This window comes from Planococcus citri, chromosome 2 (assembly GCF_950023065.1).
Source record: "Planococcus citri chromosome 2, ihPlaCitr1.1, whole genome shotgun sequence".
Taxonomy (NCBI): domain Eukaryota; kingdom Metazoa; phylum Arthropoda; class Insecta; order Hemiptera; family Pseudococcidae; genus Planococcus; species Planococcus citri.
In genome coordinates, this window is record NC_088678.1 from 81,208,975 (window position 1) to 81,222,151 (window position 13,177).

Genomic DNA, 13,177 nt, shown 5'->3' on the forward strand with positions numbered 1-13,177 from the left:
TTTTTATTCATTTCAGTTTTGAGTTTAGACATAGTTAAATGTTAATTGAATGAGTAATTATTATTGCATTTATTTTTAAAAAAAGAAATTATTTCTGATTTCGATTTCGAATGATTCGAAGTGGCGAATTTAGGTTGCAATATAAAGCAACAGTGTTTCTGTCACGTGTCGCGCATGCGCACAACCGCATTTCAAGAATTACCCTTTCCCTTCCACATTCAATTTGTTTATCCTTTATCAAGAAAAGTGATAACAATGATGTCAGAAAATTGCAATTGCAGACAAATAAATTGAAACTGAAGAGAATTCCGTTCATAAATTCAATTGCTCGTCCTAGGTTTCCAAGTTGGATTCAATATTCGCCCACTCACTTGAAACACAACACTACATAATCATCGATTCATTCTTCGCTATATTTTTGGGTAGGTATGTGTTTCCTCTACTAATCTCGTTCAACTTTTTACTTTTATCTACGATATTATTTCTTTGTTTTATTTCAACATCGACGTACATTCTCAATACACGCATTTGATGTTTTCGTCAAAACCTTACCGAAATCATTAAAGCAGTGCTTACTCGAGAATTTTGGTGTTTTTTTTTTTTTTAGCAGAAGCTGTGATGTAGCGATTATGGACTCAGGCCCTTCGATGTCTCAGTCTAGTGTTCCTGCCATGAAATACGGTGAGAGTAAGTCATAAACACCCTTTCCGCCGGGTATAGATTACAATTTTCTTGGATTTAACATTAGATAATTTTATTTTCAGGTAGCTCAGAGAGCCTACTCAGAACAGATTCGATCACAAGCTCTCCGAGTATAAGCAATAATATGTCTTCTCCGGAGGCTCGTATGTTGAGGAAGAGTTTAAAGTTCTTTTTTATGAACCCTATACAAAAATGGCGTGTCAGGAGGCAATTCCCGTTTAAATTTTTCCTTCAAGTTGTGAAAATTATTTTGGTTACTTATCAGGTATGATTGCGTTGTTTTTTGTCTTATTTTGACGTACGATAATTCTATTGATTACATTCGATATTCATGCAAATTTATTTTCATCGCAGCTGTGTAATTTTGCTGAAAATCGTTACAACCATATGGAGTATTCGAACAACAATCGTGTTTCGTTTTCGCATTTATTTCTGAAAAATTGGGACGATTCGAGGGAAGTAGTGTCATATCCTCCGGAAGCTGGACCTTTGGCGTTGTATAGAGTGGACGAACTTCACGATAATATTAATTTCGCTGTTAAAAACGTACCTAATTTATATCGAATATTTTATGCTGGTACGCGATGGATGGAGTAATATCGTATGGTTTCATTTCCAGTATCACGATTTGTCCAATGCGATTGGTCCTTATAATCATGTTACTCACGAGCACGAGATTATGCCAGTCGAATTATGTATTGAAAATTACCAAGAAAGTGATTTTGAACTTCAACTTCCGCAAGAGAATGTTACCAAACGTACGTTTTTGAGGAGTGAAACGTTTTTTTTTTTTTAGATTTTACGTTCATACTCATAAATTTTGATGTTTAGGTTGCTTGAATATTTCGTGGAATGATACGAAGAATTTTTCGTTACACGACTTTTTACATAAAAATAATGTAACGTTGAATTTCAAGTTTTTGGCTGAAATTAAGCTTCGTTTCGATCTGCACGCTGTTACTTACAAAGCTCCTGGGAAGCACTGTATTAAATTTCATATCGAGGTGAGATAGGACAAATTCGAGTTCTTTTTGTTTTTGTAATATTTAAGATTTATTACTAACATTAATATTGGTATTTTTTTTTGTACAGATCATCTACGATAATAAAAGATTAGACGGTCAAATGATAATGTCATTGAAAACAACTTTAATAAGAGTTGGATGTTCCGATGATATACATTATGCCAGTAAGCGTCCAAACTTCAACATTAATAATTGCAATTACCTCGACTCTAATGATATTTGAACTCGATTTACAGATTTTAATCGTTCTGAAAGTTTTTGGGATACTGCAATTGATGTGATTGTAATTTTAGTTTGCTTTCTATCGATGATCTTGTGTATTCGGGCCATTTATAAAGCTCAGCTGCTGAAGTACGTAAGTGAATGGATTGAAAATGAAACTTCATTCTTTCTCATTGCATTCCGAGTATTTTTGTATTCATATTTTTTTTTCCAGAGAACTATGAATTTCTTTAGAAATGTTAAAGGAGTAGAACTCAGTAGAGAAGGCCGGTTGACATTTTATAATTTGTGGTACATGATGATAATCACGAACGATATATTGATCATCGTGGGATCCTATGCTCAATCATTGATTTCGAAAAACGTTGGTATACTTATTTCGACGATTACGTTTCGAAATAATCTTTTTAATGGGAATTTTGTATTTTTAGGAATACTTGGGAGATACATGGAGTATTTGTAGTCTTTGTTTGGGAACTGGAAACATGCTCGTTTGGTTCGGAGTGTTACGATATTTTGAATTTTTCAAGACTTATAACGTAATGTTTATTGTTTTCAATCTTACGTCTGCGATTACTCATCATCATCGAACTAATCGAAAAAAATTCTCAACAGGTGGTTATGTTGACTTTGAAATGCGCTTTTCCGAAAATATTACGATTTTTGTTATGTTCGCTGATTATTTATGCTGGTTACGTGTTCTGTGGCTGGCTAGTTCTTGGTCCATTCCATATTAAAGTAGGTTCTGTTGAATTTTCATTGTATAAATTGAAGGTCCGCTAAATTAAACGAATAATGATGCTTTTTCAGTTCCATAAAATATCCACCACATCGGAAAATTTATTCTCGTTGATCAACGGAGACGATATGTTTGCTACGTTTACAATTTTAGAAACGGATTCACGTATTGTGTGGTGGTATTGTCGAATATACATCTACTCGTTTATCATGCTGTTCATTTACGTTATTCTCAGTTTATTTTTATCTGTGATAATCGATGCCTATGAAACAATTAAGGTATGTATCAGAAAATAATTTTCTTAGTTACTATACGAACTATGGCTTAGAATAAATTTCATTTCGTATTCTGTCAACAGGATTATTACATTCATGGATTCCCAAAATCCGATTTACAGCATTTCATTTACGAAAACTCGAACGAAGACGATGATGATTTTTTAATCGGTACACAACAAGGGTACAGTCACGGAATATGGTGTCTTACGAAGGATTTTTTCAGAATATTATTCAAATGGTAAATTGCATACGATAGCATTTCAAATTGATTTAATTCCGATCTTGATGATGTTCGTTATTTTATAGTCAATGGAGAACAAAAGATCCTCCGGTACAGAACGAACCCACTCAGAGATGAATTATCGTGATTGGTTAAAGTTACAAATTCGAAAAACTTGAAGACTTGAAATTTTATGACATTTCACATCGCTAAATCAAAACCTATTAATCACACGATGTTACCATTAAATTAACCGGTGATGATATCAACATTTTAAATATTAAACTGTCACATCGTCGAAACTTTTCTAGTTTACATGTTCTCTCTGTTGTATGTACATTTGTACCTATATATTATTTAAAAGTAATAAGATTCATTACTCGTTGTTTTAAGGTTGATAATTGGATAATATCTCTGATGTTGTTTTTGGGTGTTGCTATTTTTTCCATTAATTGGAAATTTGTGTTGTTCAGAAATGCAATTCTTCGTGAAAGTTAGGTGTACCTATTATTTTTTCTGCGCACAAATTCGTGCTGATTTGTTGAACGCTTCGAGTTGTGATACCTGTTTGTAAGTTTTAGTCATTTATTATTTTATATTTTTATGTTTTATCGAATTCTTAAATTACGAGATGAATTCTAATGTGTTCACATAAGCAAGTATGTAGTTGTGAAATGTTATCATTTTTGTTATACCTAAATGAATTGTTTACTTATGATGATGATGTTCGATCGTGTGCTTGATTATTGATTTTACTCTCTAGTTTGTATTTTTAATTTCATTTCTTTTTATAATAAATCTCATCGTGTTTGTTTTCTTATAAATGAGTTTCATTTTGGTGACCTCTTCCCCTTCCCCTTGTATTCAAAATTGAACTCGAGTTCGTTTTGATTTTTTGGACATTTCTTATACCTAATTTGATTGATCTGGCTTTCAAATCACCCTAAGTATTGTGAAAAAATGGGCATATCAGATTCAGATTCAATATGGAAAAAAAGTCAATATACCATCAAACATTTTGCAAGTGATGATATTCACTATTCAAGATCATCTCAATTCCGAAGTAATTATCAGCATTTTGTCAACTGGAAGCGATACCACTTTTACCTACCTGTTTGTGCAACTATTTCCATTTCCGTTTGAAGTAGTGAGGAGGGGATGCGCGGGCGTACAAGAAAAGAAGTTGAATAAATTGCATACTTGATTCGCCGTAACTCCCAAAAGTTTATTCACCTGTCGATGTCGGTGCGACCAAAAACAGTTCAACCGATTTTTAGACCAAACAAGAAGAAAGTTTGTTATAAAGTTTCTTAACAATAAAATAGTTGTCCCCTCAATTCAGAAGATCGGCAAACCAATTCACAATTGGGTGGATTTGTCCAAAGAAGTAATATTTTATGCAGACATTTTTCATTCAACCAATATGCAAAAAAATCAACGCTGAATTTTTCTATATCAATCTACTGAAATGGTGCAGCGCGCATTTAAATCTTGACTACACATTTTAAAGCGAGCACGAGTCTCAATTATACGTACGTAAGTATTTATTATGGCAACATCATCTCAAGTTGTATGTTTTAATTCGATACTTCCTCCGTGAGCTGCGTTTGCAGCAACATCTATAATTAATTCTATTGACGCCGAAAATTTCTTTTCTTATAAAATATGTTGGTCGCAAGCAAACAAGACGGGCAAGATGGCGCGTCGAAGAAACATCATGCAATTTAATTCTTCAAAGTTTATATTATTATTTGTTTTTATAATTGTATTCGTTACTGGGTATCGTTCTGTCACCTGTTTAGTAACTCCAAGTAGGTAATCGAGTTTAATTTTTTATTCAGATATTTGCTTCAACCTGAGAATCGACCGCTCTCTGATCATTCTTAATTTCAAGTTGAGCTTGAGTCAGGGTGATTAAAAAATCACGTAGCAAGTTTCAATTTTCTATAAAATAATTTAAAATACGTTTTCTGATGTTCTTTTTTTTTAAAGATAATACAGCCGAAATATTACGTTTAAAATTACTCAACAATTACGACCCTTTTACCGAACCATCGCCTCAGAATGGGAAAATTCTTCAATTTGGAGCTGTACCTAATGCGTTGGGAATTGATGTGGTAAATGAATAATATACACACATTATTTACTATTTTTCAAAAAATATTTTATCTTTGTAAGCATATTTTTAATGACCAATTTGGAGGAAACTACTCCTATAGAGCTAGATTAATATTTATTCATTTTCAAGGATTATATGGAGTCTTCTTTTCATCTTATCGGCTGGCTTAGACTGGTGAGTTGATAAGTATTCTTTTCACATTTGATGAATATTACCAATTACTAGTTCAAAAAATCAAAAAATCAATAAATCAATACGTTGCATAATTTTTAGAGATGGTTTGATCCTAGATTGATGTGGGATCCTTCGAAATATGGTAATTTGAGTATGATGCATTTTGCTCCTCATGAAGTATGGAAACCTCAAATTATAGCCATGAGACGGTAATATAATAATTATAGTTCGTACAATTAAGATTTCGTTTTTATTCTCAAGATTTATAATACCTATCTGTTTGTATTTCGTTCGAAACTTTTAGTTTGGATGCTCACCTTGTAGATAATTACTCGCAAAATTTCATCGTGGTTAATTACACCGGTTTAGCATTATTCGTACCAGCGACAAATTTCAAAGTGAGGTGTGATTTGAACTATTATGATTGGCCCTTTGATAAACAAATATGTCAACTGATTTTAAGAGTGACCGGTACTCGTACAACACCGATGCAGTTCAATTCTACCTATGTAGGTATCAATTTTAAAGTGTTGCAGATTTGAACTTTTTTGACAAAGCTACCTATATAATATTGACTTGTAAATATTTCGCATTTTAATTTAGGAAACATCGCTTTTAATATCAATTTTGCCATTTTGTTTGTAGTTTTCTGCGAGCGATCTTAGCGATGGTATAGTATCCAACTGGGAAATTGAAACTGTAAATACCCAATATGTATCGACAAACTCGTGTCTGATTTGCAGCGGACCTATATCGGAATTGCATTATGAATTTCATATTAAAAAAATCGAAGTGAAATATTATGGATTCGTTATCCTGCCTGCTTTCGGTAAATAAGTAAACTTCGAGCTTAACTATAGGTATTTAATTAAAATGAACGTAATAAATTGAATTCAAATTATTGACAAATTTGGATCATAAAGATATAGGGTAGGTATAATAGTATATTCTTTGTGGGTTACAGGATTATCTTTCTTGTTGCTTTCAACATTCTGGTTACCTATAACGTCGCAGAAAAAATTAACTCTGGTAATTATCTTGGTGATCGTGCCAGTGATATTTTTGTTATTTTTTTCTCGTAAAGTGCCTGTATTTAATCATCAGTTACCTAAAATAAGTGAGTAACTTTGATTAAATTTATTATTCCATCATTGACTCATCGATGAGTTCACTTTTCTCAGAATAAAACCTCAAACGTCGAGCAAAAAGTTGCAATTTAGGTTTATAATTTTATATTTTTACAGTGTTATTTTATTCGTGGTTGATGTTACTATCGATAATTCAACTCTTGATGTCTCTGATCTTGAGCTCCATCGTTAATTCGGAAACGTTGCAGAGTAATCCAATTGCTCAAAATATTAAATCGATGTTCGATCACCCGATCTTACACTTTTTGCATCTTGTACCAGATTCGGTAAGTCAAGAAAATATAAAATGCTGTAAGAACTGTTTGATTTGATTCTTCTTGAAATTAAATTAGTACGACTTATGAACTAGGTATAGGTAACAAGTTAGTTCGAGTAAGTATTTCATTGTCAATTCCTGATTTGAAATTTTTCTTTACAAATAATTCTGAAAATAAATCGCAGCTTCTATGTTTATTTTAATTGACTCTATTAGGCGTTTATTGATTGAATATTTATCATTCTTATTTCAGGAATTTGTTCGATATCAATTGCAAAAAATGGATCCAAGTCAGAAATTGAATGAAAATTATGTAAAATATCAATGGCTTAGCATAATGATTATAATCAACAGGATAATTTTCGTAATTTACGCAATAATTATGATTGTATTGATGATATGTTGTTGACTGTTGATCAAATAATCCAATCCAATCACTATACAATCAATTTGTAAAAACTCGTTGTGTAATCAGTAATGTGTATTTTTTTCTGCTGAACTTGTGAGAAGAGCTGGAAAATGAGATTTTAAAATTGATGTAGGTGTTTTCGAATTTATTTTCAAGACAAAAGCTGAAGCTATGAAGCTAAGGCCGGTACCTTGGATTTGAATAAATATGTCGAAGCTCGAGTTAACAACTTTCAAATCGGACAAAAGCTGTTTAAAAAATGACAAAATAAATTCAAAATTCTGATCGTACAGCTTGATTTTTCCTGCATTTTCATCGATATGCAACTGATTTTACACCACCGAATTGGCGAACGAGGCAAAATCTAGCTGCTTGAGTCTATGAGAATTATTGTTTATTTTTATTTTTCTGTATCAATCTTCATTGATAAGCAGAAATACTGAAAATAGCGAAACAATTTTTTCTCATCCGCAGCCAAAATTTTTATTTTTACTTTCTTTCTAACCTTGATCGATGAGGCCATAGCTTCGTAATATTTGCTGTTAAATCGCGCAGGTACGAACCATTACTCCATTTCACAAAACGTACGCAAACATATCGTAATTTCATTTCGGTGACTGAATGTGTTACTCATGATTAAAAAAGGCGAAATTCTATTATCCGAAAAACCTTTCGTTTTTGTTTTAAAATCATCTTTACTGAAGCAAAGATGCAATCATTGTTTTGCCTCGTAAGTATCCTATCCCTTAAGGGTTTATTTTTAGTCAAAATAATTATTACATTTGTGGTACCTACTTTTACAGATCAGAAGTGAAAAAATGTTCTCAGTGTCATTACGTTTCCTATTGTGGAAAAAACTGTCAAAGGTCTGCGTGGGCTCTGCATAAGCTGGAATGCTCCAAATTGGCCAAAACATTACCTAATATTTTACCAGATTCCGCTCATTTATTGATTAGATTGATTTTGAAGTTGAAAGTTGGTATATTTTGAATTTCACTTAGCGTATTTATAGGATTTCGAAATGATTCGTTGTTTTTTTTTTCAGATCTCATCAAATCAAGATTCCAACATTTGTCAAAATAAGTATAAAGCTAAGAATCGTCCTTTTTCTGATCTCATGTCTCGTTAGTTTCTTTTTTTCTTTATTGTACATTATTGGAAATGAATTGAGAATTGCAAGACTGCGATATTTTTCCAGATTATGACGAATTATTGCAAGATCAAAGAAGAATGGAACATTTCAGAACTCTGATAATGCTGTTAGGAATATTTTTCAACGACGAGGAGAATTTAGACGAAGATGAAATATTGCAGTTGTTTGGAAAGGTATTTTGTTACGGTTTTTTAGATTAAATTTGTTAATATTTTGAAAGTGTTTTTTTGAATTTTTTTTTCTTCAGATGTGTATAAATAGTTTTAATATTTTGGATAACGACATGAACAGCATAGGAACTGGAATGTATTTAGCAGCTTCCATTCTCGATCATTCCTGCGAACCAAATGCAGTCGCTATTTTCGAAGGGACCACTATTTACATAAGGACGATTAAGAATTTGAAACGATTCGATTGGAGTAATGTAAGTTGAACTTTTCACCTCTCAGAATTATACAAAATATAAATTTATTATTACTATTTTTGTTCCAGATTAGAATATCGTATATCGATGTTCTGAATTTAACATCGCATCGTAAAAAAGAACTGCAATCGATGTATTATTTTCTATGTGATTGTGAACGTTGTCGTGATCAAGAGGAAGGTAATTTAATGAATTCGATGGCCTGTCCTAATAAAAATTGTTCCGGTTTCGTCCACGTACCTGAAGTAATATCACACACAGAGTTTTTTTTATCCTAGCACTTGATTTATTTTTTTGTTACAATATTCGCACGTGAATTTTCGTCCTTTTTTTGTTTTTTAATAGAACATTTCCGATAAATTAAGCTGTGCGATGTGTCGAAGTATTGTTTCCAAAGCCCGTATCGATAAGTTTCAAGAAATAACCCCGCTTTCTGATTACCACTTACAGAATATGAAAAGCAAAGATATGGCTTGTATCCTTTTGTGTTTTCAATTTAGTGTTCGTACTCCGAATGTTGTTTTTATTTCCTTGACCCAATTGAATAGATATCGATGTATGTGAAATGACGTTGAAAAAACAAATCAATGTTTTGCACGAATACAATGTACGTAGAGTGAAAATCATGGATTTAGCCTTTGAAGCATGTATAAATTTAGAACGATGGGAAGACGCTTTCAAATATGGTCGACAATTATTACCTGGTTTCCGGTAATTATTTTAAAGTCTCTAGAGTTATCGTATTACTACAGTATTCTTCATTCAATAAATACATATTGTAAATCTTCGTGATCTCGTGTTCCAGAAAATACTACCGAAACCATCACCCGCTGGTCGGACTACTGAATATGAAGTTATTGAAACTAGCCCTTCTGCAAGATGATTTATTCGCTGCCAAATCTTATTATAACGAAGCGAAAGAAATTCTTTTGGTCAGCCACGGAAGTCATCATTCGTTATATGCATCGCTACAAGAAGTATTCTGCTCGTAATCTGCCGTTTTATATTTTATTTAAAAATCAAACAACACATAGAAAGTTTTGAAATGCAGATAAATGAACAATAATGATAATCGTGAATGTACTCCGCTAGATGAATTAATTTTTAGACTAGTAAAACGTTGAATGAATTAGTTTAAAAATAACTGGTTAAAAATGAAAGCATCAATGGCAGCTTGTTTTGCTTCTGTTCTGCGTCAATGTAATCGCGCTAGATGACTGGTATTGATCTTATTTTCCAAATCGTTATGACGAATATTGTTCAAAAAATCTCGAATGTGTTGAACAATTAAGTCTATGGCAACTGTAACATCAAGATGTGATACATTATTAAAAATCGATGAAAAATAAGAAGAGAGATAGCGCGTTTTTCATTACTTACCAGCGTTATCCGCTCCTCTGGGAATAATGATATCGGCGAATTTTTTGGTCTGTGAAAGGTTCACAAAGGGGTTAATAATTTTGATTACATTTTATAATATAAAATATAAATAAACTCACAGGTAGACAAAATTCTTCGAAAGCTGGTTTGACAAACGTCATATACTGATTTAAAACCTGATCCAAATCTCGACCTCTTTCCATGATATCTTTAGTAACTGGAATTGATACAATAGAATGAATATAAAATTTAAAAATATTTTATAGAGAATTAATATAAATACGAAACGAACCAATAATTACAATATTTCACTCACCTCTATCAGCCAATCTCATATCTGAATCCATATCGACAAATAATTTCATATGGAACAATTCCCTAACAGATGGGAAATAGAAGACCAAGATTCCTTCAAATAAGACCACATCAGCTGGGTAAATCACGATTTGTTGATCTTTACTGCTGAATAAATTCAATTAAAAGAATGAAAATACACATCAACGAGTAAAGAAAATAACAAAATAACGATAATCTTACAAAGAGTTAGTTTTATAATCGTAAACGGGAATCGTACATATTTCGCCATCTAATATTTTTTTCAACGTTTCATACATTAGATCTTCATTGAAAGCATCTGTGCAAAAACCAGGTTGAAATTAATACACCGAAATTGGCTGGGTCAAATGTCAATGAAATTCATTACTACTAACCCGGATGATCGAAATTAAACTGTCCTTTCAGAGCTCTACTTCGTTCAGCTGGATTCAATTCCCTATAAAAGCTGTCTTGACTGATACACACTACTTGTCTTTCTTTATGATCCATTACTGCTTGGCCTAATCTTTCCATGATTCGTTTACATACCGTAGACTGTAAGTATGAAGGAATATCTTAATTAAAGTACGTTTTAGTGATTATATGATTGGAATACAGTTCAAGAGTCTTACTTTGCCACTGGCAGTACCACCAGCTACACCGATGAGGAATGGTACCTTTCCGTTGGGCGATGAGAAACTCATGGATGTTTTTTTAGCTGACATATCAACAGGAAATTGTTGAATTTAATTAGGTACACTATTGTGTTCGAAAAGCAGTAAAACGCAACATATGGATATTGTAAATTGTAAAATTTTAAAAATGATCTGATACAAAATGAAAATATGAAAAAAAATTTTGTAGTGATAACACAGAATGTAAACAAGCGGAGAAGTAACTGCAAAAAGATAAGCGTTCTTGACCGTAATTTACCATGAAAACTGAAAACTTAATTTTTTCAAAGTAAAGGCTCATTTTCTTTTCTACGAAAATGAATATGATTCAGGAAAAATTCCAAAATTAGACGAATGGAATCCAATGGATAGGGCCCTAACTTCAGATGCCTTATCGATATTGGCGATAAACTGAGACTTATATTTTTGGGAAATTATCGCATAACATATGGCTGAAAAATAATATCCGCTGCTGATCTCATGCGTTCTTAGCGAACAAATCTGTACTGCTACTGCTAGTAGGTACTGAAGCTTCTGGTACTAGTAATATGAAGTTCATGGTATAAGGTATAATTATCAAATTTTATTCGTAGATTTTCGTAAAGATTACTTATAAATGAAATATAACAATATGTTACTTACAGTCGAACCACGGTGCTTCAACTATCGGTGCTTCAACTAGCGGTACGTTGGACGGTGTTAACATTGGAGTGGTCGAAGAAATGGGTCGTGAGAATAATTTCATTTTCGGTATGACCTTCGACCAAGTCGAAAAGCTCAAAAAAGACGGCTACGATGCGAGAAAATATTAGAAAACCGATCCTGAATTGCAACTTTGTATCGATCAAATATCAAATTTAAAATGGATTTTTTAGCCGAGCTAATCCTGACGATAAACTTAGACACGTTGTCGATGTATTATTGAAATAGGATATAGGTACGTGTTTATTTTCACTGTAGCGAAATTCGATTACCTTGGCTGATTACGGCGATCATATCAAAAAGCAAGATAAAGTTAACTCAACATATCTCGTAATGTGAAACGCGTTATTGCTTTTAAATCGTATATTCAATTCAATTAAGTATAATTCGTGTATAATTTTACAGAATCAAGAAAATTGCACCGAAATGGCCTTAATGAACGCATCGAATCTTCTGGTAAATTCTTATCAGATCGGACTATTGCCGAATTTAGGTGTGCTCGAGAAATTTGGGGCGTTGAACCTAACTGGGAGAAATGACTAGCTCCTCATGAAACGTTCAATAAAAATTAATGTAGGTATTTATTTTGCTTAAAACACTTTCAAATTATGATTAGGCCTATTAACACAGACGTGTCATATTTTTATCATTTATATGATGTCGTTTTAACATTTTGAAATAATTTTGCGTCGGTTTATCAAACATTAATATACATCTAATGCATCACATCTTCGGTCTTTTGTATCAATCCTTTACTCATCGTTAATCAATCCATATTGATTTTAATTTATTCCACTTTACCTATATATTGCAGGTAATGTTAAAATATAAGCAAAAAAAAAATCGCTGGTATTCTGTCACAGTCCACAGACAGTTATCAAATTTGTATTACAATATTTTAATAATAAGCAATAATTTTTGAACTGAATGTAGAATTTTAATTTATAGGTAGCGAAATCAATGTTGTTAAACTTAGACATATACCTATAGTAAATTCATCGCGATATATGGTTTTGAATCTGAAAATTATTCTTTTTCCCAACTGTTACCTATCTCACCGGATATATGTTTGTTACTAAGGTGTGAAGATGAACTTTTCATTTTCAAAGTTTTTAATTTGACACAGAATCAAAATCAAATGATATTTTTATACGAAACATTCGGAAATTGGAATTTGAATGTTGGATTGGATTAGTTGAGCTGCTGTTTTGAAATAAACTATACTTTCTCTAAGAGA

The 13,177-nt window shown here is 32.2% G+C and overlaps 4 protein-coding genes across 13 annotated transcripts; 3 read left to right on the forward strand and 1 right to left on the reverse strand.

The window, feature by feature from the left end:
• The first annotated feature begins 222 nt into the window (after positions 1-222).
• LOC135838000 (mucolipin-3-like) lies at positions 223-4,010 on the forward strand. Of its 8 annotated transcripts, none has more exons than XM_065353475.1 (14): positions 223-426; positions 608-687; positions 765-967; positions 1,057-1,248; positions 1,322-1,460; positions 1,534-1,706; positions 1,795-1,891; positions 1,964-2,082; positions 2,164-2,313; positions 2,381-2,488; positions 2,565-2,687; positions 2,760-2,966; positions 3,047-3,204; positions 3,273-4,010. In XM_065353475.1, exons 2-14 carry the CDS (start codon positions 630-632, stop codon positions 3,322-3,324), a joined length of 1,779 nt encoding a protein of 592 aa, XP_065209547.1. In that variant the 5' UTR covers positions 223-426; positions 608-629; the 3' UTR covers positions 3,325-4,010. The 8 variants fall into 8 exon arrangements, with proteins under 8 accessions (XP_065209547.1, XP_065209551.1, XP_065209549.1 ...); XM_065353479.1 differs by having other exon boundaries at positions 608-681; XM_065353477.1 differs by having other exon boundaries at positions 611-687.
• Positions 4,011-4,836: 826 nt separating this feature from the next.
• LOC135838002 (acetylcholine receptor subunit beta-type unc-29-like) lies at positions 4,837-7,361 on the forward strand. 2 transcript variants are annotated; one of them, XM_065353484.1, is made up of 9 exons: positions 4,837-4,997; positions 5,179-5,303; positions 5,435-5,479; positions 5,579-5,688; positions 5,784-5,988; positions 6,125-6,308; positions 6,444-6,596; positions 6,724-6,893; positions 7,137-7,361. In XM_065353484.1, exons 1-9 carry the CDS (start codon positions 4,883-4,885, stop codon positions 7,290-7,292), a joined length of 1,263 nt encoding a protein of 420 aa, XP_065209556.1. In that variant the 5' UTR covers positions 4,837-4,882; the 3' UTR covers positions 7,293-7,361. The 2 variants fall into 2 exon arrangements, with proteins under 2 accessions (XP_065209556.1, XP_065209557.1); XM_065353485.1 differs by lacking the exon at positions 7,137-7,361 and having other exon boundaries at positions 6,444-6,508; positions 6,724-6,877.
• A 349-nt stretch (positions 7,362-7,710) lies between these two features.
• Smyd3 (SET and MYND domain containing, class 3) lies at positions 7,711-10,041 on the forward strand. The gene is made up of 9 exons (XM_065353483.1): positions 7,711-8,022; positions 8,096-8,267; positions 8,338-8,416; positions 8,491-8,618; positions 8,693-8,869; positions 8,938-9,114; positions 9,215-9,344; positions 9,418-9,580; positions 9,675-10,041. The coding sequence occupies exons 1-9, from the start codon at positions 7,925-7,927 to the stop codon at positions 9,859-9,861; spliced, it is 1,311 nt and encodes a 436-aa protein (XP_065209555.1). The 5' UTR covers positions 7,711-7,924; the 3' UTR covers positions 9,862-10,041.
• Positions 9,859-12,135, reverse strand: Uck (Uridine-cytidine kinase). Of its 2 annotated transcripts, none has more exons than XM_065353487.1 (8): positions 11,881-12,135; positions 11,197-11,282; positions 10,960-11,119; positions 10,787-10,883; positions 10,566-10,708; positions 10,369-10,466; positions 10,250-10,298; positions 9,859-10,171 (listed from the first exon to the last, which is right to left on the reverse strand). In XM_065353487.1, the coding sequence occupies exons 1-8, from the start codon at positions 11,981-11,983 to the stop codon at positions 10,065-10,067; spliced, it is 843 nt and encodes a 280-aa protein (XP_065209559.1). In that variant the 5' UTR covers positions 11,984-12,135; the 3' UTR covers positions 9,859-10,064. The 2 variants fall into 2 exon arrangements, with proteins under 2 accessions (XP_065209559.1, XP_065209558.1); XM_065353486.1 differs by having other exon boundaries at positions 10,566-10,711.
• Positions 12,136-13,177: the final 1,042 nt, after the last annotated feature.